The following is a 27,033-nucleotide window of genomic DNA, read 5'->3' on the forward strand; positions in this document are numbered from 1 at the left end:
GCAGCACAGGGAGGCTGTCTGCTCGCCACCACAGGAGCTGCCCCGCGCATCCCTCCGCGACCGTAATAGCCTCGGGATTAAAATGCCGGGCATTGTCCCTGCCGGGCTGCACGCTGGGAATTGTTTGCTCCTAAACTCGTCCCTAAAAATATCCCGGGGAACAGGTGTTGCCTGCCCCAGTGGTCCTCTGCCGCGTGAAGCCTCCCTCCGCGGGGACACTGGGCAACGGGATTTGCGGGGTTCAGGGGGGTGAGACGGCAGCTTTTTTTGCTGCCTTTCAGGAATTTCATAGGGAAAACATCGGGCTTGTGAGGGGCTGAAAGTCGCTCGAGCATCCCAACCAGCTGTGCTGTGCTGGACCAGTCTGAATGGTCCTGCTCCACAAGAGGGGCCTGCCCCGTCCTTGGGATCGTCCCAACCGATCATCTGCCCTGATGATGATTTGGGGAACTTATAAATGCTTATAAATATCTGCAGGGTGGGTGTCAGGAGGACGGGGCCAGACTCTTTCCAGTGGTGCCCAGTGACAGGACAAGGGGCAATGGGCACAAACTGAACCAGAGGAAGCTCCAGCTGAACCCGTGGAAGAACTTCTTCCCTCTGAGGGTGACGGAGCCCTGGCCCAGGCTGCCCAGGGAGGCTGTGGAGTCTCCTTCTCTGGAGATATTCCAGCCCCGCCTGGACGCGGTGCTGTGCAGCCTGCTCTGGGTGACCCTGCTTGGGCAGGGGGTTGGGCTGGGTGACCCACAGAGGGCCCTGTCAATCCCTGCCATGCTGGGATTCTGGGATTCTGATGCTGGAACCCCACCTTTGCCATTTTACTCCATCACCCCTTGGCAATGTGCCCTGTCCTGGCCCGGGGGGGGTTTTGCCCTCCTTTTCTGGAGCTCTGGCCAGCGCTCCCATGGGGACATCACTCTGTGCCTGCAGCGCTGCAGAGCGTGTGCGCACCATCGTGCACGAGCACCAGCACCGCATCGGCTCTCCAGGCTGCTCGCATCCCCCCACCTCCCCTTCAGAGACTTTCTGAAAGAAAAAAAGAACAGAGAGAAAAGAAAGAAAAAAAAAAAATCAGGAGATTTTCTGCAAAGAAAAAGCACTGCAGTGTTTTGGCTTGTGGTTTCTGCCTCCTTGCCGACTTAGGGCTTTTCAGCATCTCTGGTGCTGGTTTACACCGGGGAGGAGCGAGGCAGCTGTGCCGTGAAGGATACACCCCGCCTGCACCCGCACTGCCATTGCCCCACGGTCAGCCGGACCCGGCGCATCAGCACGCGCGGGAGCAAGGCGTCGGGCAGCGAGTGCCGCCCGTGCTGGGGAGGCTCACACGCAAACAGCACAGGAATTCGCCGGATCGCCTGGGCGTCACGGCTGCAACAAGCCGCGGGTGCATTAACGGGCGCGGGCGATGCGTCTGTGTCCGAGACGGTGCCCCAGGTGTGCGCAGCGCGTCACGGGGCGCCGGGGCCCGCGGCAAACGCCGGCACGCAGGAGGGGATTGGTGCTATTTTTACTGACCACTCGCAGGCAGGCTGCGATTTCATACTCCCCCTCCGCTGCCGGCCCCCGGCAGTGTGCAGCTCTCTGGAGGCCGGGCATCACCTCCCTCCTGCACAGCCCCCAGGTAAGGCGCTGCCCCGGGGTCCCCCCGCCCTGACTCCCCGGGTGTGCTGGCAGCGGCACGGGCGCGGGTGTGAGACCCCCGGTACTTGCACGTGGCCGCGTGGCAGAGAGGAGCCCCCGGCACATGGATTTGTCTGATTTTCTCCCCCTGTCTGAGCTTGCTCAGATGTTTTCTCTGCTCTTGGAGAGAGGATTGGTGAGACTGCAACGGGGAGAAATACCGCTAAAATACCCAGCCGGGCTCTGGAGCGATTTGTTCCATTTTTTTCTGAAAACTGGCAAACGGGACCATTTTTGGGAGCCTTTGCCCATCTGTCCCAGCCTGACGGCTCATGGTCACTTGTGTGAGCAGGGAGGTGCGGCTCGAGGGCGCGAGCAGAGCATGTGTGGCATCGTGTTCGCTGGGCGCGTGTTCATGGTGCGACCCCGGGGTGGGGGACGATGTCAGGAGTGACTGTGTTTGGGTTTATGCGGCTGTTTCTGTTAAGGATTTCTGCGGTCTAATGGTTTAATAAGTTTTTAAGATTTTCATGTCTGGGGGCATGCAAACAGTGCAAAATTAGCTTGTTCAGATCCTCTCGTCCCCATCAGAGAGCAAAGTCTCTTGTGGATGCTCCAGCTTCAGCTAAAGCCCAAAAGTCCCTGCATGAGACTGCTGGGGATGTCTCACCAGCACGGCTGAGTCCCAGCTGTCCTCCGGGAGGCCAATTTAGGACTACCTGGCCCTAAGAATTGATTGACCTTGGTAGAGGTCATCAGCCTGAGGTGCAGTGTGAGTCCTACCTTCTAGGGACTTGAAGCCCCTAGCAGCGAGGACCAAGTCCTGCGGGGCCGGCTGGAGGCAGGCTGGAGCTTGCCTGAGACAAGGTTGGCTTCCTCGGAGCCGGGCGGCTCGTCTTGGTGTTCCACCGCGGGATGGCGAGGCCGCGGGGCTGCTTCCCACCTCGTAGGGCTTCGCTCTGACGGGGAGCGCTGGAGACGCTGAGAGGCTTCGCCCAGACTTGCTCGCTGCCGGAGCCAGAGGCTTTTCTGCCTCCCCCGAAATAAACTGGGGGGGAGCAGCTGGGACCCAGCCTGCTCAGTGCACCAGGGTCAGGCGAGAGGAGCCGCCTTCCCTGCACCTCCTCCGGGACATTTGTCGTCTCACCAAAAACCTCCAAACAGGCACGAAACCGGCGGCTCCGGCTGCGTCTGACTGAGGTGGCTTTGGGGAGAAAAAAATTCCTGTTCCTGGGACTTTTTTCCGTGTAAATCCAGGGATCTGGCAGGTGCTGGGGGAGATGATTCCTGCTGGGATTTTATGACATTTCTCCCAGAAAGTCCATTCCTTCAGGCCACTGCTCTGGCCAGGCGGGGGGGCACGGGGAGGGGACAGGGACAAGTGGACGGAGCTGGGAGGTGCACGGAGATTTGCTTGGCGCGGGCTCCACGCACGCCTGGCAGAAGCTGTTTGAGACCAGAATTGTTCCTTTTTCTTTCCCCCAGCAGGAATCTTTGGGGTTTAAAGCAGTTTCCGAATTTAGAGGGATGCAAAGAGATGGAGGCAAAACATCCCAGCTTTGCCATTTCAGTTCTAAGGAAAAGGACTGTACCCACTGCTGGAAAATGCTGTTTATTATATGGCATCAGTTTGTTACTCCTGGTTGGAAAGAGAAAAAAAAAAAAAGATTGGTATTTCCCCACACATTTTTCTCTTACTCAGGCTTACACGGTGTCCGGCTTCTTGGCAAGAGAGGGAGGTGTTAGGGGCAGTGCCGGGGAAGCTAGCGAGGCAGCGCATTTTGAAGCAGCTGCCAGGGCATAGGATTACCAAGCAAATTTAAAATATGAAACCAGAAATATTTCACCAGGGACGTGGCTGCTAAAGGAATCTGCCCAGCTGCTTGCCCGTGACTTGCTGCCCCTTGCTCCGTCACTCCCGAGACGGGGTTCGGCTCCACCACCCTTGTGGCTCCGCACGAGGGGCTGCGGGACGGGGCTCCCCGAGCCGACACCGTGCGGGGGGCCCCGAGGTGCCCCATTTTTCCGGAGCTTTCCAGCCACGCTCGCCTCCATCCCCTCGCCTCGAGCTGGGGTGGGCGATGCAGCCCATGGGGAGCGGCTCGGTGCTTGGGAAAACCCCCAAGGAGCAGGAGACCGAGTCCTGCGGGGCTGGCTGGAGGCAGGCTGGAGCCTGCCCGAGACAAGGTTGGCTTCCTTGGAGCTTGGTGTTCCACCGCGGGATGGCGAGGCCGCGGGGCTGCTTCCCTCCGCCGACAGCACGGGGCAGCACCGGACCTCGGGAGCATCCCGCTGCTGCTTTCTGGGTTCAGGTCGATTTGGGATTTGCTGCTTTGTTTCAGCTTCTTTCCTTTTTTTTTTTTTTTTTTTTTTTTTTTTTCAGGTGAACAGCACGACACCACCATGCCAGAGCCGTAAGTAGCACGGGCTTTCCTCAGATTTCACTAAATCCTTGCCTGGCTGCTGATCTCCTTTCTCAGAGGGGTTCAGCTGGGAGACCAGCGCATGGTCTAGACCTCTCTGCCATTCCCCTTGCAAAAGCTACCTTTAAATAAAAAATGCTGGAGATTTCAATGTCCCGATTCAAGCCTTGGACCTTTCCTAGACCCCACAATAGGGATCCGAGGTGGGCAGCACTACTCGCTTTGCCGTGGGGCTCTTCGTAACATGTCATAGAAATACAACGTATTCCCCAGCGTGAAGCCTCCCTGCAAGGCTTTCAGCAAACGACGACACGGAGATGCCCCAGCCCTGCAAACCTGACCAGGATCCAAGCACCCAGCGGGGCAGCCCCCGGCTGTGCGGGGAGGGCGTGAATGAGGGTGTTGTGCCCCAGGGGCTGGCGTGATGGGCACGGTGACGGGTCGTGTGCCACGTCTTAGTGGCACTTGGGCTTTCTGAGCAGTGGCCCCGAGCACCCACTGCGCTTCCAGAGAGCACCATCATTGCAGACCTGGCTCACTTGCAGATGGCAACGATTAGATACAGAGATAAGGACACCAACTGCAATTACATGACACGCTTTTCTTGACTGTCACCTCTTTTTGACTTTTATTCACTGATGCCCTGTTCTTTTGTTCCTCGTCTCTCCTCCATGAACTCACTCCTGCCTGCAGGGAGGTAAGTGCCTTTCCTTTCGGGAGCCATCTCGATGCTGTTCTGCATTTGCTGTGAACTTGTCTTCAAAGGTTTTTTTTTCCTTTCCTCCCCTCTCCCCTAGAGAAAGCCCAAGATCACAGCCTCACGCAAACTCTTGTTGAAGGTGAGTCCTGAGGGTTGGAAACTCCCTGGGGTTTGTCTTGCTGGGGAAAAGGAGCCGGGGTTGAGATGCGTGGTCGGTGGGACAGCGATGAGGAATGGCAGAAGTATGGGCCTTGGGGAGCAGCTCCCGTTCCCAACTCTTGTCTTCTCAAAAATCCTCACTCATGTGGGCTTTGTGGTCCACGCACCAAACAAACCTCCTCTCACCTCCACTTTGCTAAGGTGGGGAGAGACTCCGACGCCTTCAGCTCTAAAGCCGCAGACCTTGGGTTTGTGCACCAGCAGCTCTGCAGCACAAGCTTGGGAGCTCCTCGGGTTGTGGCTTGGGAAAATCATTTACTGCCACAGCAGAACAAACTGATGCAAAGAAAATGCCGATGTCAGCATCCATCGGGACCACCACCTCCACAGCCCCGTGGTACCTCTGGCCATGCTGTTATCCCTGCCTTCGGGGTCACCACACAAAAGGCGTAGGGGTTTTTTGATGTGTGTTGCAGCAGCACTGTGATTTTGGGAGGAGGACTACAACAGGGAGGAGGTTTGGGAGGCAGACAGGGCTGTCCCATCCTACAGATGTTGCACGAGGAGGCTCAAGGGGAACGGAGGAGCTGTCTGTTCACACTTCTGCCATTTGCCTGTGCTTGTAGAGTTTGATGCTGGCAAAAGCGAAGGAGGAGTGGGATCAGGAGATCGTGGACAAGCAGGCAGAGAAGGAAAGATACCTGTCTGAGCGGATCACACCACTCTACACCAGTGGGCTTTCCTTGAGCCAGCTCCAGGTATTTCTCAGGTCCAAGGATGGAGCGAGCTCCTTGGGAGCATGGAGGGGGATTGCTCACCACTCTCCTGTTGTGCTTGGCCCTCAGGACCTGTGCAGGGAGCTGCATGAGAAGGTTGAAATTGTGGATGAAGAGAGATACGACATCGAAGCGAAATGCAACCATAACACCCGGGAGGTAGGAGGCAGGATGGGCTGTTTGCTTTGACTTTAACTCCCTCCCAGATATAGCTTGGGTCTTGATGGGGCTCTGTCATGGACTGGGCTGAGCTTGGATGTGGGACGTGCACCAGGGTTATCTGAGGGTGGGTATTTGCTCTGCAAGGCATCATCCAGCACAAGGTTCATCCCTGCCTCAGGGAACTCAAACTGTCTGCTGGGTCCACAGGCAACTTCCTCACTCTCCTGGTCACCACTCGTGGGTCTGAGAGCTCCTGCTTATGGTATGGCTGCCACCTGAGCAGGCTGGGACACGGCAGTGACGACAGCTCTGTGCTCAGGTGGACAGTCCCTCGGTGAAGCTGGTCCTCATGGCTGCAGGAGAGGCACAGACTGCTTTGGGGCTCAGTGTTGACAGAGATTCCTTCTTTGCACAGGAGCTTTCTGTGCAAGCCACACATGTGATGACCTCCCCCTCCTTTCCTCAACCTGCAGATTAAAGATCTGAAAATCAAGGTGCTTGATCTCCGAGGAAAGTTCAAGCGACCCCCCCTGCGGCGAGTCCGCGTCTCTGCCGATGCCATGCTGAGGGCTCTCTTGGGCTCCAAGCACAAGGTGTCCATGGATCTGAGAGCCAACCTGAAGTCTGTCAAGAAGGAGGACACGGAGAAGGTGGGTGACTCTTCTAGAGGCTGGAGATGGAGACACCTCCTAGTGATACCCTTCCCCTCCTCCAATGCCCCCCATGAAGCCAGCGTGGGTTGTGCTCATCCCTTGTAAGCCTCAGAAATGGCGCGGGCCAGTCCTCAGCAGGCACTGCCCATTGTGGGGTGTTGCAGGACCACGTGGGAGCAGTTTGACTGGGCTGGGTAACTGGTGGACGATAACAAATGCGATTTAGGCCTGCGTCCATGATGCTCTTCCCTCCCAGAGCATGTGGGGATCTTTCAGCTGGGGCCCCCCTTGGCATGTCTGTCGAGCTGCGCTTGCAGAGAGTTCTGTCTTTGGTCTTCTAGGGAACCAGGAAAGCTCCTGTTTGGTGCAATCATACCCAGAAGACACTCAGGAAACTCCCAGACCCAGATTAGATAAGACAGAGGAAGCCCAGCAAGCACGCTTGGCCTGAGATAGATGGCCCAGTTCACAGGGGCTTTGCAGAGAAGTGAGAGGGGAAAGTCTCAGCACCAGAGATGGAGAGTGATGCCCAAACCTGCCTGGGGTGTGCGGGCACCCCAACGGCAAGAGTTGTGCTGCTTTCCTAGGGCCTCTCCCCAAAGGGGTTTTACCTGTTGGCCCTGGCTCAGTGGGTTGGATGAGAATCTCAGCTGTCGATTATTTTTCCTTTTTTTTCCCCTGTAGCTAGTACAGCATGTTTTCAGTCCTTTGGACAGAAAACTGTGTTTACAGTCCTCAACGCCAGGTGGTGAACAGATCTGAGTTTATTTCAGATGTCGTGAGATGGTTTTGGGGCATGGTTTGTAATCTATGAATGCTTGTGGGTTGGCAGAGCAGACACCCGGGCACGCTCCCAGAGCTGCCGCCATCTCCCCTTGCTGTTCTGGAAGCAGCTGCCAGGCTCTCGCTGTTACACCAGCCATGCCAGTCCTCTCCACAAGCCTGGAGAAGGTGGAGATGGGTTTTATAGGGGCTGGGAGGTCTATGCAGAAAGTGATTTACTTGCATTTGCTCTAGTGTGCTGGTATAAATCTGGAGTAAGTCCCATGTGCTGGTTTCTTCCTCCTAAAGAAATTTTCTGGGATTTTTGTGCCTTCTAGTGCATTAATGCAACTTAGCCAGGCTTTTGGGGGGTATCCACATGAATCAAGACCTCCCTGTGGAGAGCAGACTGCCGTTTGCTGTCTGGCCTGTCAGCTCCACACGCAGGGACACACGGCAGAGCTGGCTCCGAGGGAGAGGGCGTTCGCAACAGGGCAGCTTCCTTCCCCGTGCCGCTTGTACGCCGGGGCTGAGGGCTCTGTGTGTGGGGCTGCTGGCCACCCCGTCACACGGCCATTGCAACCGCTGTCCCCATCCCTCCCGGCAGGAACGCCCCGTGGAAGTGGGCGACTGGCGCAAGAACGTGGAGGCCATGTCGGGGATGGAGGGGCGAAAGAAGATGTTCGATGCTGCCAAGTCCCCCACGGGCCAGTGAGAGGTAGGGGACTGGTCCCCCTTCCCCTGCGACGCCCTGTGCTCCCAGCAGCATCCCTGATCTGCACTTGTGGCCAGGCAAATGCAGAAACCACCGCCACTCATTACAGAAAAAAGCATCCCGTGCCCCATCTCCCACCCCACACTTGGGATGGGTGCCTGTCCCGCACCCCCCCCCCCCATGGAACCCCTACCAGAACCATCCTCTGCTCCCAGCTTGTCCTCCCCGGCTCTCCGGTGTCCGCTGCCCACACCACGCTCATCCTGCACAGCATGGGCATCACTGGCACCAACTTCAGGCTGCTGAAAACAGCCCCAAAACTCCTCTTCTGCCCCACTGCTCTGCTCTGTTTCTTTCCCACAGGACCATCAGGAAGAGCCTCCCCACCCCTGCTGCCTGCCTCCCTTTCCCTTGCTGCCCCTCCATGCTCTTTACGGCCTTACCCTGACTTCACGGAGCTGAAACACATGGACAGCTGGGTGGGAAGGAGACGTGAGCTTCTTTCTTTCAGCACGGCCATCAGCCCTGCTCCAGCACAGCCCCAGCACAGCGGCTCCCCAGTATCACCTGCACAGGCCATGTTGTCTCCAAGGGGCCACTGGCCATCCCTCCCCTCCCACCACCGCAGAGAGGCCCCGGAGACGGCTGCGGGTCCTCCCACTCCCCCATCCTCTGGCCAGTGCAGCCTGAGATGTACCTGCGCGGCTGCACGTGTATTAAAGGACGGTCTCCCGGGCAGAGCGCTGCGTGGGCTCATCACTGGGGGAACATTGGCCAGGGGCAGATGCTGGTCCACAGCCAGGTGGGAATATGCCCTGGTCCTTGCTTGCCATCCTGCAATGTCCCCATGCTAGCGCCCAGGCCAGCAGCACGCCCTGGGATCAGACTTGCTTTGGGTTCATCTCTTCCAGCCCCTCCAGGCTGCTCCCAGGTGCCCCACCAGCTCTGCTGAGAACCCCCGGCCCCACGCACGGGCCACCCCTCTCTCCTCCCACCCACCGCAGCCCTCGCCGGGCTCCAAAGAGGCACCAGCAAGGCTCGGGTCTCAGCATGGAGGTGACTGTCTGCTGGCTCCCCCACCCCTACTTCTTCTCTGATTTTGGAAAAGCCTTCAGAGGTTGCTCACCCAGGCACCAGCTCTCCCACCAGCTGCCCCATCATGGGTACTAGAGCTCTGGGATTTGGGGCAACCCCATTTCAAGGCTTAATTCAAGGAATGTTTCAGGAAATCGTGAGATGGATCTGTCTTTTGAGCCAAACAGCTCGTGCCTCCCCACTAGTCCTATCATTTTCTATATCACAGCCCACCAAACTGCAGCTGGTTGACTGCAAGCAGCTGGGAACGTGCCAGCTCACCCCCAGAGCAGGGATGGAGCGGAGAACTGGGGAGAGTTGGCACCAAACTGGGCCTTCTGCCTGGTTGCACTGCAGGAGGTGCTGAGGCTCAGCCCCCACGGGGTGCTCTTGGTGGCAAAGCCTTGTCCGTGACCCCAGGGTATCCAGAGGAATCGCAGCATCCATGGTTTCAAACCTGTGCCACACCGTGGGTGTTTTGCAGCAGACCCCTGGCCCTGTGGAGAGAGCTTGTGAGGTACCGAGAACCCTACAAACACGGAGTGCAGGTCCCAGACAGGAACTAGGGCTGGAAGAAACAGCATCAAGAAGCGTGCGGTCTCCAACAGAGCTCAGTCTTCCCAGGAAAACATTGCATTTATTAAGGACAGAAAAGCGTGGCCCGGTGCGGTTGGCTCTCGCAGAACGTTCTGCAGCAGTCTCGGGCAGCTCAGCGACCCGCAGTGCAAGCAAGGGAGAGCGAACGTAGCGAGGGGGTTTGGATTTGGGCTCCAAACCAGGAGGACAGCTGGGTTGCTCTAGACATCGCATCCCCTCCTTTGGCCAGTTCAGGGACGGTGAGCCGAACCGCTCACGTTTGTCCCTGGGCAAAGAGGGTTAGGGCAGATGGTGACTGATGGGGACATTTACTTCTAGCGTGGTCACTAGTGCTTGGGCTGCCACAACACCCAGCTGCTCCTTCGCAGAGAAGTTAAGACTCTGTATGAAAACTCCCCCCCAAATTAGGGTCAGACCAGAGCTCAAAGTTATCTGGAAAAATCCACATTCGCTCCCTTAGCAAGCACAGAGGCTCAGCCGTCGCGTTTCCACCTGACCATCCATCCCCATCAGCATCCCACTAGCTGGGGCCAGGACCACCCCCTGCCTGACCGGAGCTGTTGCACAGCACACAGGGTCTTTTCCACTCATTTTTTCCTTTCCAAGCGTAATTTGGTGGAACAGCCATGGCCTAGCACGGCGCCTGGCCTCACCGACCGCTTGTCCTCACCCTGCGCACCTCGGGACGGGCTCCCGGCGGGCACAGCCCTGGGAAGCGAGTCTCCGTCTTGGCCATCCCAAACAGCTCTGCTCTCGGAGGTGATCGGAGTTCATGTGTGGTGAGATCCCAGAGTGCTGCCGCTGCCCAACCTGCCCCACCACTGGAGGCAAAATCTTTCGGCTACGATCCCACCCCTCCGAGCTCGCTGCCCGAGCGGGAGCCGCCCCAAGGCAGCGTCCTGGGATCTCGCCGCGCACGCTATCCCCAGAGGGAACTCACACACTCGGCAGTGATCCTGGCAGAGGAAGAAAGGTGTGTAGGGAGAGGTAATAACTGTTACCTGACCAACTGGTATAGCTGGAAAATGTGAGAGAGGTTTCACGGAAACAAAGCCTTCTTCAGACCTGGAACAGAAGCAGAAAGTGGCAAGCCAAGTCCAGGCCGAGAACAGTTGCTCTGAGCTTAGTGAAATTAGGATAACTTGGTAATTAAAAAAAAAAAAAGGGGTGGCATTTGTGGGGTGGGGAGGGATGGCGGTGAGATGAAAGGCGATATGGGTGATGGGTGCTGTGGGACCAGGCTCTGGTCGATGCTCAGCAGCCAGCCTGTGCCCGTGCCCATCTCGTCATCAGATCCAAGGCACTCGAAACTGCTGCAGAACAAACCCTCAGGGCTCGCGAGCCCGTCTCTGCGGCCACAGTAGGGGCCGGCCGGGCTGCGCTCAGCAGAGCCCACCTGCGCTCACCACAGGCTGTAGCTGACTTTGCGTGGCAGCCTTGTGTTTTAGATTGGGGGGGAGAGAAAAACCCAACCCCAAAAGTCTTCGTCCTGCGAGTTCCCTTACTTCTTCAAAGTTCCATGCTTGCCAGTTACCATGTCCTTCTTTCATCCTTCTCTGGTGGAAAACCACATTGGTCGGTCATGGGAAAACAATGTTTTATGGATTTCAGCTCTATAAAAAACATGGAAAAAACCCATCTCTTTACAGGGATGGAATCTCGAGGGGGAAACGCTCTCAGCATGAGGCTCCTCTGGTTGGACTGAGGGACTGGGAGTGAAGTCTTCTCCTCCACCTCCACTCTGAAGCTGCTTCTGTAGCTCTGGGCCAGCTGGGAGCCCAGCTCTCCCCTCGTAAAAGGGGCAGGGTGAGCCTTTCATCCCAGGATGTGCCTGGCTTCACTTGCACCAGGCCAGCCCTGCAGTCCCTCTGCTGCTTCCCTCCCAGATGGCATCAGTCTCGGTTACTTCTCTCTGAACTAAAAGAGAACCTTGCAGTGTCTTCACTTCAGCAGAAGGTGTCTTCTTGCTGAAAAGTCAGCCCAAATGGGGGACTTGCAATGCTCTCTCCTTAAGGAGAGAAGACGATGCTGGATCAGTCGCTGATGAAATTGTATTTATTTCCAGAAGTGCAAGAGTCAGTCCTGTCTCCTCGAACTGAGCAGAGCCCTGGCCCTACTGTCCTCCTGGTTGCTCCATTGCAGCCAAGAACCCCCAAAGCAAAGCAAAGCAAAGCAAAGCAAAGCAAAGCAAAGCAAAGCACTGGAAGTTTGAAATTGCAGAAGTAATTTAAATTGGGCAATAGAAAAAGATATTAATCATTAATTAATGAGGGTTTGCTCATAAAACTGCAGTGAGGGAGATGGAAAGGGCTTGGCCTGATGTGGCCTTTCAAAAATACCCCTCTTAGTTGGTTGTAAAATGGCCCCTTCCTTTCCTAGGATGCTCTGTGACCTCCTTGCTATTCAGTCATGCCTGGGGACTTCTGAACTGTGCCCAGATCTTTCCCTGACCATATTTGCAGCTGAACTGGTGGCTGGACCTGCAAAGGGAGGAAGGGGAGGAGGATTAGCAGTGATTCTCAGCAGTGCAGGAGGTGACCCCGGGGCAACAACACCACATCGGCAGGGTTACAGCATAACCACCCGCCACCCCCGGAGTCATCACTGTGATTCCTGTTTGTCTCTTGCAGTATAAAATGGGGAGAAATGGGTTTCTTCACCCCCATTTTCCCCTCCTGCAGCCCTCCACGCTCAGGTCATAGAATCATAGAATCGTAAAATCATTAAGGTTGGAAAAGACCTCTAAGATCATCAAGTCCAACCATCTACCCAACACCACCATGCCTGATAAACCATGTCCTGAAATGGCACATCTACACGTTTTTTGAACACCTCCAGGGATGGTGACTCCACAACTTCCCTGGGCAGCCGCAGGGAGAATGGGGGTTAGTTGGGGTACAGCACTTGGTGTGACCGGGTTACATCCATCTCGTCCATCTTACTTTGCTGTGTCCTGAGCCCTCTCACTCACTGGTCACATCGGAGGGGATTTCTCTTTAATTGCATCTAATGTCATGTGTTATGAGGGATCCAGTCTGCCATACAGCTGCTGGCAATGAGTCACATCTATTCTATCCATGACCTGAAAAGTTTCCATTGACACTGCTTTTGGGGGATGTCCACGGTTCTTCATCGTTAGACCTGGGGCATCACAGGAGATGGCGTCTACCGAGGAGGCCAATCTGCAGAGGAGAATGGGAACCTGAAGGACACTATGGCATCTGTGGGGTGCCAAGGCGGCATTTCTGAACCCAGTTTTGTCAAAACTACTTTTTTTTTAAAAAAAGGTTAAATTATAAATAACAAAAAGCCCTCTGCTAGCTAGATGCAAGGCAGTTTGGACAACAATTATTCCTTTCCTACACAAAACAGAACAGTCTGTGGTCGGGTTTTGTTCAGTTTCTGGGCGAAGACACACCAACCTTAGACACTTTCTGTCTTTCTTCACACAGCAGAGGTATCTCTGTTTCTAGTGCTTCGCACACAACTTTCCAAAAGCTGGAGGAGCTGTACCTGGGGAAGGAGAGCCCTGGACCATCCCAGATTCTGCAGAGCACCATGCAGGGATACAGGGAGACCTCCCTGTGCAGAGGGGAGTGGAGCTTTTTAAAGCATTTGCTACTGGGACCTTCGTGAGCTGTCGCAGTGTTGCAGTGATGGGATAGCGGATAAGCTAAGGTGAAAAATCCCCTTTCCTGGTCATTGAGCCCCATGCCCTGATATGCTGGGAAGCCCAGGCAGATGATGATGCTGAGTCTGCCCCACCACTGTCAGCACAGCACGGATGAGCCTGTGGAGCCAGGAGAGCCGTGGCTAGTGCTGGGGGACCGGCACGGGCAAAAAGGGTGGAGATGAATCTGCTGGCCCCTGGGTTGAGGTTGGAATGCCCAAATTACAGCACATTTGTGGAAACTGGAAGCTCTCCACTGCCCTGTAGCCAAAGAAAGAGGGTCTGCAGAGGGATGAGACATAGGACACTGTTCCCAAGAGAAAAAACCAAACACCTGCCAGTACTAGTCTAGCTCCTTCATGGGTATAAATGGGTTTCTTCTGCTGATCTGCATCAGATGGAGATCTGGCCTCCCTGAGCTCCTCAGGCAGACACAGACCTGCAGACAGAGCCCTCCTGCGAAGTGGCTGGAAAGCCACCCCAGCCGAGCGGGTACCCAAAGAGAAGTGTGGTTTTGCACTAAAGCCCTGCCTGCGCGCAGCAGAGCCCTCTGGCACAACTCCCTTGGCCAAGAGCACATAGCGTGCCTCTCCTGGTTGTAGATCTGGGACAGCAGATACGACAGCCTGGTGCATAGGACAGATCTGGATACACGTCAGACTGGTTCCCCTGTGCATTCCTTCCCTGCACAGGACCATGCCCCTGCCTAATTTCATCACCTTCATCTTGGTGGACCCGCAGTTTGGTCTGGGCTTTGGTGATGAGCTCAGGGTGGACAAAAAAGCTTTTGTAAAGGGAAGTCTGGTCTCACAAATCAACTGGCATTTGCTGAAGGCATCAATGAGCCAGTGGATAAGGGAAAGCTGGTAGATGTGAGTTTTCCTGAATTTCCAGAAGCAAAGACCTTAAGACAAGCCATGGCTAAGAGGGAAAGCCCAAGCAGAGGCAAATAATCAATTAGCAGAGAGGAAATGATGGTGAGATAACAAACTCCTCTGAGAAGTGTTGTGTATTTGACATAGCAGAGATGGAGACGGATGATGCAGATGTTCAGAAGGATTTTGCAGGACTTGGGATTTGTGGATGAAATGGCAGGGGTTGTTTGGGGGAGTATAAAGCGACACTCAGAGGGAAAAATCCAGTGTGACCATGTATGAGATGACGGGCTCGGGGTTGGCTGTTGCCTACTTGGGAGTGATAACTTGGGATTATGAAAAAACATGAAAAAACTTAAGGGGAAAATGTGAGATAAATGCTCTGTGGCAGCAAAAATCTCAAGCCATGAGAGATCAATGCTTTGTGCTGCCAGACAGCTCACTGGGACCTCGTCCAAAATAAAGGAGAGATGGGAGCTTTTCCAGCAGCAGAGAATAGATCTGGGCAACACCTTGCTGAAGGATGTGTTCCTGGGTTTGAGAGAAACTGGGCAAATCCATGGAGGAGAAACCCACCGAGGGGTCTTAAAGAAAAAGGAAGCAATGTTCAGCTCAAAAGGTCTCTGAGCTGAAAATAAAGACCAGGGGACTGTGAGGGGTGACTGTCATCGAGGCTCGTCCTCTGCCTAATCCCCAGCCATTAGATACCTGTCTAGAATTTCTTCATCTTAATAACAAGAGGAATCACAAACTGTGAGGTTTTGTGTTCCTTTGCCGTGCAGACCCTAGCTGGGGGTGTTCTTTCACTACCTTCAGCCTAATCCTTTCTAAAATCCTGTTAAGTCCTCTGCTTCAGTGATATCCTTTGGCAATGAGTTTTGCAAGTAAAGTGCTCACAGTGCATTAATAAGAAGGGTTTATTGCTTTATAGTAGCTTGCTGATGCTGAACTACTATATATAGTTTGTCTGCAATTAGCAGGACACTTGCAAGGTTAAGTAATTTTTTTTCCTTATGCTACAACTTGCTGAATTTTCTGTATATATGAAAACACTTGAAAGATAACTGGTGACTGCTAGAAGGAAGAAAAGCAGAGAATGAGCCCTGCTTGAGGCAGATGGCTCATTTGACACGGCTATCTTTTAGAAATGGGATTTTAATCAGGAGCCTTTGATTAAAATAGTTCCTTTTGTTGCTCAGGTCCTGGGCACACCCTTGTGGGATGGAGGCATGCGTGGCAAGCCCAGCCTTATATGGGCTGGCAGAGAGGTGGATCTCACCGGGATCAAAGGCTGAATTTGTACTCAAAGGGTCCCGGATGGCTTTTTCTGCAGTCACCCGCTATGGTAGCTGCCTGGTTGCCCTCAGCAGTGGGAGCAGTGGGGTCCTGGCCAAGCTGTGCGCTGGGGCTGGCCCCGGGTAAAAACCAGGCTTGGACCAGGGTCTGTGTCTGGGTTTCCCCATCACCCCCATGAGACAGCCCCGCCATTGCCTGCACACCAGCCCTTTGTAGGAGAGGGTTGCCCCGTGTGAGCAGGGGGGATGGGGTCTCGGGTCCTGCCTGGGGCGGTTGGTAGGTTTGCTGGATGGAGAACAAACATGGGATGAGCCTCGGCACACAGACCCCTCTGGCACAGGGCTCCAGCACCCAAAAGTCCGATGCTGCTGATGCTTTAGCTGCTTCCTCTGAGACTCAGTGAGTGCTCCCTACTGCAGCAGAGCTCGTAACGACAGGGAGGCTGTGACAGCTCAATCCAAGATGTCCAGAAAAGGATGAAAGGAGCAGGGCACCCTCCCATGCTCTTTGGAAAGGGCTGAACTGCACCCAGACGGAGGTGTTTTAATGACTGTTTTGGATCACTGGGAGCCAGCCTCCTCCCACTCAGCCCAAGGTAATTCACCTCCTCCACGGGTGCTGGAGGAGTTGTTGACTGGTGGAGAGTGGCTGGTAAAACAGGTTCTCTGCAGGGAGTTGTCTCTGAAACCCTGGGAGACCTGGATGGATCGAGCCCCGAGCGCGGGTCTCTGCTCAAACCCTGGCACAGCAGGCAGCGAGGAGTGATTTCCTTTTGCGTGGCACTCCTGGGCAGGGCGTCTTTTGCGCGGCGCCGCTAGTAGACAAATTACAGCCTTGCCTCTGTCAAGGTAGATAAGAAACCATGTGATGCAGCGTGGTGGTAAACGGGTTGCAGGCAGGGTAAAGGTGCACAGGGAAATAACCTTGCAGGGAGTTCCTCCCTCCTCGGGGAGCAGAGTCTCGGGGCAGCCAGATCCCTGCGAGTCTGACGGCACCTTGGCCTTGATGCCCGAGAAAGTTTTGGGGGCTCTCTGAAACTCACGGAAAGCGGGAATGTCTTTTAGCAGAAGGAACTGGTCCGATCTCTCCAGGTAGGTGCTGTGGTTTAATGCTTAACCCTTTCCGCCGGCGGGAGGGAGGAGTGAGGGTGGGCTGCCGGGACGGCCAGCCTTGGCCAGAGGTGATGGGGAGGATGGGAAGAGGGGGCAGCCACCGTGGGGGCTGCTGCTTGCAGAGGTGGTGCCGGCCCCGATGAGCGCTCAGCACTGCTGGAATTTCTCGTGGGTGGGCAAGATCAGAGGCATTTTTGTTTCTGCTGCCTGGGAAAGCTGAGCACTGCACAGGAAAATGGCTCTGGAAATGCGTCCTTGCCTCCTGTTGGATATATTTTTGGTTGGATTTGCCTTTCTTTGGGTAGGGTCTGGCTGGCTGGGCTGTGCCTCCAGATTTGCTCCGGAGCCAGCTGTAGGGTTTTTTCACTCGCCCCGTTTCTGTACAGCCCCTGGGTGCGTCGTGCAGAGGTTGCAGCCTCTGCCCATCCGGGGCTGAGCAAGCCCTGATTCATCGGCAGCTGCGGAACGATCCCCGCAGCCCCGCGGCACTGGCCGCTCCGCTTGGTCTTTCCCAAAAAGTGATTTTGGCTCTGACGGGAGCCAGGGCAAGGGAGGGTCCTGAGCATGGCGGGGTGAGTAGGGCTCACATGAAGCCTGGGTGATGTGGGGATCACTCCCGACCTCCTGCAGACCCCGGGGCAAGCACAGTCGACCTCAGGTGCACGGGCAGGGTAACGGTGACTCAAACGCAGCCATGCTCTCCCACGAAACGGAGCAGAAATCCTAGTTTGAGTGGATGTGATGGCTCTGGGGGTTAATTGCAAACCCCAGTACTTTAAGACACCCACCATGGCCAGCCCAGACACGGGAATGAAGAGATACCCCGTTGCTCAGAGGCTGCCAGCTCACACCCTGCCTCCGTCACGGCTGGGACGGATCCAGAGGGCATCCCAGCCCCATCCAGATCCACCTCCGCTGAGCCATGGGCCTGCCCGAACGCGAGCCCAGCGGGGTCCTGCACCCGGGTTGTTTCACAACCCAGGAAGGCAGCTTCTCCTCTCTCATTAGATGAGACAGTGTTCACTGAAACAGCAGAAATGTCAGATACCTCAGCACTAATGATTAACAGGGCAGGAGAGGACAAGGCAAGGGGAGACTCGCCGATCCTTTTTGATTCATCTCTTCGAGGTTAAAAAAGGTTAGATGGTGAAAAATAAATCCCTCTGAAAAGAAGAGGGAAAGATTGGCAAAGCAAATCCATAGCCTAATGGGTGGATTATTTAATTACAAATAATAAGAATCTGTGTGCTGATCATGCCAGGTTACATGCTGCCTCCGCAGGAGCTGAGCAAATTCAAGGCAGGAAAAATCTCATTGTCATTTTGAAGGAGCCCATGCGTGCAAAAACACAGAAGTAACTGGCTCTCACATGGGTTTAAACTGGCATTAGTGCTCTGCGCTGACAGCGTGAGGGAGAAGAGGGCTTAGCAGAGGCACCTGCGTGCGTACATCCACACACATGTGCTAACCTTGCCGGGTGGGGATGTGTGTGTGCGGTGATGGAGGGATCACACCACGCCGTGCAAACACGGCCAGGCTGCCTTCCCAGCGCAGCTAAGCTGTGTACAAATATCTACAGGGTCAGGCCCACGGAGGCAAGTACAGCTGCGAGGAGCCGAATAGGGAGGTGTCCCCCGGCAGGGTGAGAGCCTGCTAAGAGTGCTCATGGGCTCCCTGGGGCAGGTCCCAGCCTTCTCCATCCCCGTGTCTCCCGACGCCAGGCACGGTATCCAGCTGGAGCCCCCCAAGTGAAGACTTGGGGGTGCAAGGGGCGATGGGGATGGAGGTGGCAGGAGGGAAGGGCAGCACACCCCCTGGCATTGCCCTGTTCCCGAGCAGGCACTGAGATCTCACCCCCGACCCGTCCCGCTGTTGCTCTCCGTTCTGCTCTGCTGACCCTTTCGTGCTCCCCTGCCTCCCTGGACCAGGAAAAACAGAAGCCGCAGGTAGTTGCGGGGGGTAATGTGGTTTAATTTATGACCCAGTTTTCATTACACAGTAACTCGTAAACCACGCTGCGAGTCACCGTGTCCGCAACGATGTTGGCGATACCGCAGGCCCGGACCTGCTCTGACTTTCACGTTCTTAAAAGTCAAATTCAAAGTAAACCCTGAGTCCGGATGAAACTGGAGTGCCAGCTCCAGGCGGGATGGATCCTGTGCAGGGAGGGCTCTGCCCCGCGGGGCGGTTGGGGTGCTGGGAGCTTTGCTGGGACCCCTGCCTGTATTTGCAGCTGATTGAGGACTAGTGCAGCAGGCAAAAGAACACTGTTGTAAAAAGCTCAGTCCAGCCAATAAAAATATTTTCCAGCAGAGTTCATGCACCGGCAGAGAGGGTGGACAGGTTTTGCACGGAGAGAGGAAGGGAAACCTGGGGTTTTCCAAACAATGTATTTTTCAGGGTATCATTTTCCTGAAAAAAAAATTATAAATTTGGCTTATGCAAAATAAAATCTTTAAAGATGACTCTTAAAGATGATTACAAACCTTGTCTTTTTGGTACTGTCTGTGACTATAAATCATTCCTAGTCCCAGCCACATGCAGAGAGTAAGAGGAGCTCTTGTCGTCCCTGTTTCCGGACAGAGTTGCTTTCAGCCTCTGATGCTTTTGCATCTGAGGCTTTTTGTTCAATAAAAATTAAAATGCCACCCCTACAACTTGCGTTCGAGCTAAAATCTTCTGCTGTTAGTGGTTACCCTTCCAGTTTATGTGGTTGAGATCTCTGTGGTGGCTCTAGGGTCCTGGTCTTGCAGAGTTATGGGTTAAATATCCTTGCCTGGGAAGCTTTGCGTAGTGTAAAAATTCCTTTAAAATGGGTGCTCCCTCCAGCAGAAGAAATTAGGAGTTGTGAAGTCAAGTGCTTGTGTTGGGAAAAGCCTGCATCAGCTGGGTGGAGCGAGAGCACTTTGGCTTGAGCTGGTGTCCCTCTCCTCCAGCCCCATGCAGCACCTGGGGAAGGCAGCTTCTGTCAGCCCCTCATCCCTTGCCTGAGGGCACTTTGGTCTCCTTTCTTGTCTGACATCAGGGCTGCAAGCTCCTTGTGCAGAGCACTGCCTCACCATGATGTTATGTTCCATCCCAAACAGCCTGGCCAGGCAGAGGACCCTTGAGGATGAAGAAGAACAGCAAAGAGAGCGCCGGCGAAGGCACCGGAACCTGCTGTCCTCCACATCGATGGATGAGGAACCTCCTAGCCCTGTGAAAGACATCAGCCCAGCTTCCAGCAGGTGCGTGAGGTCCTCCTAACATCAGTCTTACTCATGGTGCTGATTGCTCGCATCTTGCTGGCTTGTTTTTCTCAACCCTGAGCCAAAGATGCTGCAGTTGGTGGGATTCTCTTATGGATGAGAGTGGGCCAAGCCATGGGAAGAACAGGGGTCCAACGAGCCCTTGGGCAGAAGGATGGGCTTCACAAGAGGAACAGAAAGAAGCGGGGTATATCTCTGGTGGGTTCAGTCATAGAGCTCAACATGTCCTGTGGCACAGGGAGACTGTGTGCCAGGGTGAGGGTCGGTGCTGAGGTTGAGCTCAGGTGGGTGCTGGTCATGCCCTCTGGCATCTTGAGCAGGCAAGAGCAGACAGGCACCCATTCCTGCAGGGAACGTGGGCTGAGCGTGCAGCACCTGGCCAGCTGTCTCCTGCTCCTGTGAACATTGCAGTGATGTTGTAGGACCTGTGCTGAAGTGGGGAGGTGACGCAAGGGCTTTCCAGTGGTGCCCCCAAAGCCCCTTGCTGCAGGGAGCTGGGATTTGGAGGCTGCCCTTACACAACCTGACCCACTCTCTAAATTGGTCCTGGAAATGTCCACTATTCCAATGGCTTACGTCCACCTCGTGCTCTAGAGGTGTTTCTCTCTGCAGATGTGATGGAGTTAGGATGTCTGGGCTGCATATGGTTTGAATAGGGGTTGGACTCGGCTAACATGAACAAGATAGGACATATCCCCCTTCCCTGGTGCCAGCACAGGCTGGCCACGTGGCGACTGCAGTTCAGGAGGGCAAATATTATCCCATCTCCTTCCCAAACCCTGGAGACTGTGTAGACACAGTCTTTGTGGCCCTGGGGAAATGTCCTATCTGTCCCTTCCCAAATCTGGTGCCTGTGTTTGCCTGTGGGCAGGAGGGGAAAATGACTGGCTTGCAGAAGGTGTTGGGACTGTGGATGAACTCTGCCATAGCTGATTGTCTTACAACCAACACTTTAAGTTTAAAGACAGTAGTATTTTTTCCTAATCTGCCAAAGATCCACAGAAGCAAGTCTTATCCAGCAGCAGACCCAGCACACTGCTCTGAGCCTGCAGCTGCTTGGCACGGGACTTGGTGGAGGCTGATGTCCTGGGAAGAGGCTGCAGAAATCCTTAATCTCTGCCACAAAAGGGAAAAAAAAGACTTTTAATCCAAACTTTTCCTTGGAGAGCCTAGCTGGGGTTACAGGGAGGAGTGTGGCAGCAAGTCCTGGTCTGCAGTGATGACTCCAGGACATTGGTGGGACTTTTGCACTCCCCCAGAGACTTTCACCTGGGTTAACCTCACCTGCAGCATAAAAGCCAGTCCTCTGGCCCTGGAGTGCTGAGGTTTGACCCCCATTTTTTCTCTAGACCTCAATCTCTTGTGAAGCTGGTGTCTCCGGAGGACGAGGAAGAGCATAAGCTCTCGGAGGTGCTGAAGACGCAAGAAGGGAGACGGATAAGATCCCCAATGGCTGTCTCCGAAAAGCGGAGGCAGGAGAAGGAGCAGCAGGAGCCAGGGGTGGAATCGAGCCGTGCAGAGGCAGGGATGCAGCCACGTGTGGGACAGGAGAGCATCCAGGCTGGAAAGCGGGATCAGGATGCGGCCAAAGGCAGAGGGGACCCATCAGGAGACCAACACCTGGAGATAGCCTTGGAGAGGAAGGTGGTGGTGAGGGCACGGCTCCAGGACAAAGAGGGACAAGGTGTGGGGATGCCTCAGGGGAAGCAGAGGAAGGAGGTGGGGAAGGTGCAGCAGCAGACATCGCCAGAGCTGGGGGGCTGCCGACTCCGTGAAGTGAAGATCCTGACCAGACAGGGCAGACGCAGCATGGAGGAGAAGACAGCCTCAGAGGTGACCTCGTCTCTGAACCAGCAGGTGAGCAGGAATGGACAAGGCACCAACTCTTGGGGTGCAAGGTCCTGGGTGCTGGGAGGACGACAGAGAGAGGGAAAGCCCGAAAGTGCCAGGAGGGAAATGGGACCTGTGGGCTTTTGGGGAAGGCTTTTTTGAGACCTGCAAACCACAAGGTGGTGGACAGCATCCCACCACCTCCTCTCCTTCCCTTAAGTGTGCTACTCTGATCTCTTTCTCCGGCAAGCCCCTACTGACTACAATCATGGTTTCACTGATGAGGTTTTTGGGGCTTTGCATATCCAGGTGAGACAGCCAAGGTGTGGAGGATTTCCATCTTAGACTCCTGCCTCCAAACCGGTTCCCACTCCGGCTGCTCTGCTCCTTGCACCTCAACCCTCTCTGCAGATTCTGCAGGGGTGCATCAGCTGTCTGCTTTTTTCCTCAGCAGCCGTCCAGGAATCACTCAAAGGAGGTAATACAGCTGTCTTCCACCCAAGATGAACCTGCAGAAAAGTCAGATACTTCTCCAACTCCTGTCACTTACAGTAGCTCCATCAGACGAACCAGCCCCAGAACTGTCTCCTTTCGGGTAAGAGCCAAAGCAAGTGGGAGAAAGAAACTCATGTAGGCAGTGGAGGATGGCGAGAGGGAAGGGTTGCTCTGGTCTCCAGGTTATGCTGGCAGACCCTGTTCCCAAAAGTGCTTCCAAAATCCACCCCTGATTGCATTGCAGTTCTGCTTCAATCTTTCCTCCCTTTTCCTGCTTTGTGTCTGACTGAAGGCCTATGATGATGAACATGCCCATGTTCATATGCTTTGTGCTGGCATGGAAACTTGTGGGATGTGGTGCGAAAACAGGGAGCTCATTGTCCTCAGATTTTCCAGAGAGTCACAGGAATGACCATCCACCCTCTGGCATTTCTAGTCTTCTTTGAGAGCACAGGATACAAATAAAATCCATCCTCCTTCTGTCCCTTGCTATATCCCTGAGAATATTTTCAGTTCTAGACCCCAGAAAAGGTCTCCGGAATGAAGGGTTTGGAGAGGCTAGAAAAACCAAGAGCTGTTGAGATCCACCCTGCTATGAATCAGGGCTGACTGGCTAGGCTTAATTGACTTTCATGGTGCTTTATTGGGAATAAACCTATTAGCACTACAAAGCGTCTTTAGTCTGGAGGGCTTTGAGATATGAGATAAGCCCTGGTGTGGGTGAAAATGCAGCTTGTTTGAAAATGGGACAGACGAGTCTGAGACAGTTTCTCCCATGTTTATCTTCGACAACCAAAGATGGCTCCAGTATCTCTTCTCCTTGTGTCTTCCAGATGGTCTCAAGAAAAGAGAAAGAAGAAAGCCAAAGCCCTCTCACAAGAAGGTGAGCAATTCACAAGCACAGCCTTGTTGGCAGTGATTGTCATCCCTTGTTTTCCAAGGGAGGAGGAGGTGATGGGAGCTGGTACTAGCTAGTGAGTGTTCTGGCACAGGTTACTGAACATTGGTCCCTGGGGTGCCTGGCTGACGGGGCAGTGATGCTTAGCAGAGGGCAGGACAATGTCCAACGTACAGCTTGCATCTGTACAAGATACCCTCAGCTAGCCCCTGCTGTCTCTTTGCTGATGCAGTTTCTCATCAGTGCTTCTGTCTGCACAGCAGTGGTTAAGTGTTGAGCAGTGCAGCACCACAACCTTGGTTCCCATCCTTGGAGATACCAAAACCCACTACACAGGTCCATAAGCAATCCAATATGTCTTTGGTGGCCAGAGCAAGTGATCCTCCACATCTCCATGGCAAGGTTTGGATGGGTGGCTTAAAACCGATTGAGGAACCAAGGTCCCAGGTCTGAATACAGGGAGTTGACAGGATGTCCTCTCCCACCTCTAAGTGCAGGGCAGGGAAGGGGGGCTTTGCAGGCACCTGGGCTGGCACCTATGCATTGCTATAGGCAAACTCATACCAATATCGGTGAAGATGCAGTTCAGACCTGGCAGGGTAAACTGAGGAGCTCAGAGCTATTTTTCAGTGTACAATGTGGCCCTAAGAAGATGGTGAGAGCCAGAGATCTCGGCCACCAGCAGGGAATGACCTGCCTTGGTTCACTTGGCAGATGGATGCAGGATTGCCTGGGTCTGGTGGGATCTCCTCCTGCCAAGTGGAGCCCCCCAGGACCATGGGCTGAGCCCAGGAGATCCTGATGGGACTGTGTTCAACTCTCTCCCCTTTTCTTCACCAGTGCGAGTCTGAGGATCCCAGGTAGCAGCACCACGATTGGGGAGAAGCTGGAAAAGTACACCTCGGCCGTGCAGGTACCAAAACCCCTTGGGGACTGGCATGGGGGGGGGTGTGGGGAGAGGCAGAGCTGTGGCCTGGAGTGAGTGGGGAAGGGAGAGCAGGACTGAGCTGCACTGAACAACCAGTGCTAATGGGGCTGAAGAAGATGGTGCCAGGCAGAAAAAGGGATCAGCCTCAGGGTTTTTGGGAGCAGGGAGGGGATATCCCTTGGAGGGGGTCGTGGGGATGCTGCATGGTCCTGCTGGTGGGAGCAGTGGGGCAATTCCATGAGCTGGTGATGGGCAGGGGGGGAGCAGACCCCAATGGACTTGGGACACGAGCCAGAAGCAGGACTTTGCTTTTTACTGCTTGGGGTGCAGCACAGCCCCTGCTGACGTCCCTCTCTCCTCCCAGCGCTCAGAGGCGGTGAAATCATCCCTGACAATTCAGAAGAGCCTCTTGCTGTCCTCGGAGGGGGTGGCCAGCAAACGCAACTTCTTCGAGGCAAGCGCTCCCGGCAAGGCTGAGCCGACGGCTGTCAAGAAGGTAAGGGCAGGAGCTGGCCTGAGCGAGGACCTTCCGGCAGGGTCCTGCATCAGGGCAGGCACCAGCTTTTTGACAAATATTCCCCTGTTTGGGTACGAACGCACATCCCGGCAGGCTGCTGCCTGGATGCAGTCTGGTGGGAGTCTGGTGCTTGTTGAGTGGTGCTGGGCAGGGCTGGGCTCGGGCACTGGCTGCCACTGAAACCGTGCTCTGGCGGTGTGTGGGTTTGTGCCGATGCGCTGGTATTTGAGGAGCTGGGATGGAGCCAAGGTGTAGGCTGGTCTCTGCCTGTTGCAGGTTTGCTCAGCCTCCCCGCACCCTGGGGACTGTCCCAGGTTACATTTGAGCAGTGGGAGAGCTGGTGCTGTAACCCCGGTGTCCCTCTCTGTGCCACAGGACAACCTGAAGATTGCGGGATCGGTGACATCCCGCATTAATCTGTGGATCAGCCGAGCTCAGGAGCCTGCCAAGGAGGAGAAGAGCAAGGTACCGGCTTGTGCCAACAGCTTGGGCTAAAGCTCTGAGGCCAGGCAGCCTGGCAGGACATGTTCCTGCATCTGGGATGGTGGGGCTTGAAGGGTTTATGAATCCTTGGCTGAACCCATGAAAGGGTTTGAGAGGACCTTAGCCAGGGTCTGAGGTTTGGGTGCTGCAGGGTCACCACAACGAGATGTTGGGGCTCTGCTTGTTGCTGTGCCCTGAGCCTGATCCCAAAGTGCCCGAGGCAGCTGCTCCCAGCTTTTGGTGGGGTGAGGAGGGATCAGGAACCAGCCAGGTGTGTGTCCCAGGGGACGTGAAGGGGGACCTGACTCTGCAACCAGTGGAAGAGATCACCCAGCATCATCCCATCTCTGCCAGTGTCTGCAGGACTAGCTTCGACCTGGAGGCCACTGGGAGAAGATCTGTATGCTCAGTGCTTTGGCACTGGGCTCTGCAGGACGTGGAGAACAGTGTGTGCACTGAGAGGTCCTGCTGCACGTGGGGTCTGGAGTGATCTCCATCCCTGTGTGTATCCCAGCCCCTAAGAGTAGGGTTTCTGGTAGCTGTGGGGTCAAAGTCCCCAGCTAAGGGGACGCAGAGAGCAGCACTTTGTCACCATGGCTGCTCCAGGAATGTGGATGCAAGGGAGATGGACAGGAGACCTCAGGGTAGTTTACTGCACTTGGAGAGGTTCAGCAAGCCCCGGGGAGGTGTCACTCTGTACAGCAACACGGTGTCTTACCCCTGCTTGTAGCAGAGTCTCCTGCAGATGCCTGGGTACAGGACCAGGAGGGGCAGCTCCAGCCCAGCCCTGCAGCCCGGGCAGGCAAGCCCGGGCACCCCCAGTGCCATAGCTGCAGAGATTAGCACTGCCCAAACGTGTCTGTACCGGGAGGCTGTGCTGGCTCTGTGTCTGCCAGGAAAGGGTTTGCTCCTGGGGTCACTCCTGGGTAAAGCTTGCAGCTCCTTTGTCGGTATTTCCTACAATAATGACTGCTGCCATCCATCTCTGTGGGCTGTAGCTGCACTTGGTTTTGAGGGTCTGTGAGGTGCAGGATCTCAAAGCCATCTGGTTTCACCTGGAGCACATATGCTTCAAGGTTTGGTTAAAGTCAGACCAAGCCAACAGTGCACATGATGCGTGTGGAAAACTTTCTGGTGCCACTTACGGCTCTCGTGTTTGCAGGACATCAGGAGAATAAACAGCCTGGCAAAGCGTGATGTCCGGGTAAAGCAGCCTGGAGACACCCCTGGAGACACCAAGGTAGACATGGAGCTGCTTCGAACACTGGTGCATCCTCTGAGCTAGGGGCAGAGCCGGGACCTGCCCGCTGGCCCATCACCCACAGGGTGTGGGAGAACCAGGCTATGGGGGGAGAGGGGTTGTGTGGGACAGCCGGGACCCCGTGACGTGGGGGGGACAGCAGGAGGGGACAGCTGGAGGCAGCTGTGAGGGTGAGAAGGGGTCTGGTCTGGGAGAGGAAGGGAAGTGGCACGTGGTGGGGTTTAGGGGATGCCTGCCTGCCCCATCCCCTGCTCAGGGCAAGTATGGCCCTGGATAAAGTGTCTGCCTTTGGGGGTTGGCAGCCTCAGGCCCAGCCTCACTGTTTCTCACTTTCTTTTCCAGTTGTAATAAGATCAGTTCTAACAATATCAGACGATCTGGGAAAAACTGTTCTGCTCTGAAGATCAAAGCCCAGCCCTACCCAACCATCCAGCAGCACACTGCCATGAGAGCCCCCTGCACCATGTGTAGGTGCACCCCAGGTTGCCGGGGTCCTCCGCTTGTGGGATGGGAAGGAAGAAGGTTGGAAGACTATCCCTGCACCCCCAGCCTGCACCCGCTGCCTGCCTGGGAGCACCCAGGCCTGGAGACTCCTTGAAAATGCTGAAGGCAGACTCTTGCCTCGTTTCCCCAGAACGTTTTGGTGTTTTGCTCCTAATCTCTGGCTTTGCCCCATAACTGCTTGCGAAGAGGATCAGCCTATACGTCTCCTTTGCAGCCAGATCATGTCAATGGGGCAAGAAGGTGTCTGGTCAAGGGAGTTATTCAGCTGCACATCC

The 27,033-nt window shown here is 55.1% G+C and overlaps 2 protein-coding genes across 2 annotated transcripts; both read left to right on the plus strand.

The window, feature by feature from the left end:
- The first annotated feature begins 4,833 nt into the window (after positions 1-4,833).
- Positions 4,834-8,702, plus strand: TNNI1 (troponin I1, slow skeletal type). The gene is made up of 6 exons (XM_009942935.2): positions 4,834-4,882; positions 5,529-5,660; positions 5,748-5,837; positions 6,314-6,490; positions 7,863-7,973; positions 8,334-8,702. Exons 2-5 carry the CDS (start codon positions 5,535-5,537, stop codon positions 7,968-7,970), a joined length of 501 nt encoding a protein of 166 aa, XP_009941237.1. The 5' UTR covers positions 4,834-4,882; positions 5,529-5,534; the 3' UTR covers positions 7,971-7,973; positions 8,334-8,702.
- Positions 8,703-16,184: 7,482 nt separating this feature from the next.
- LAD1 (ladinin 1) lies at positions 16,185-26,667 on the plus strand. Its single transcript, XM_075443227.1, is given in 13 exon segments — positions 16,185-16,241; positions 16,243-16,330; positions 16,439-16,503; positions 16,506-16,573; positions 19,681-19,821; positions 21,192-21,699; positions 22,124-22,267; positions 23,001-23,050; positions 23,906-23,978; positions 24,358-24,489; positions 24,886-24,975; positions 26,156-26,233; positions 26,597-26,667. Coding segments are annotated over 13 exon segments (1,500 nt in total). The 3' UTR covers positions 26,603-26,667.
- Positions 26,668-27,033: the final 366 nt, after the last annotated feature.

The sequence above is a fragment of the Opisthocomus hoazin genome, chromosome 25 (assembly GCF_030867145.1).
Source record: "Opisthocomus hoazin isolate bOpiHoa1 chromosome 25, bOpiHoa1.hap1, whole genome shotgun sequence".
Lineage (NCBI taxonomy): Eukaryota > Metazoa > Chordata > Aves > Opisthocomiformes > Opisthocomidae > Opisthocomus > Opisthocomus hoazin.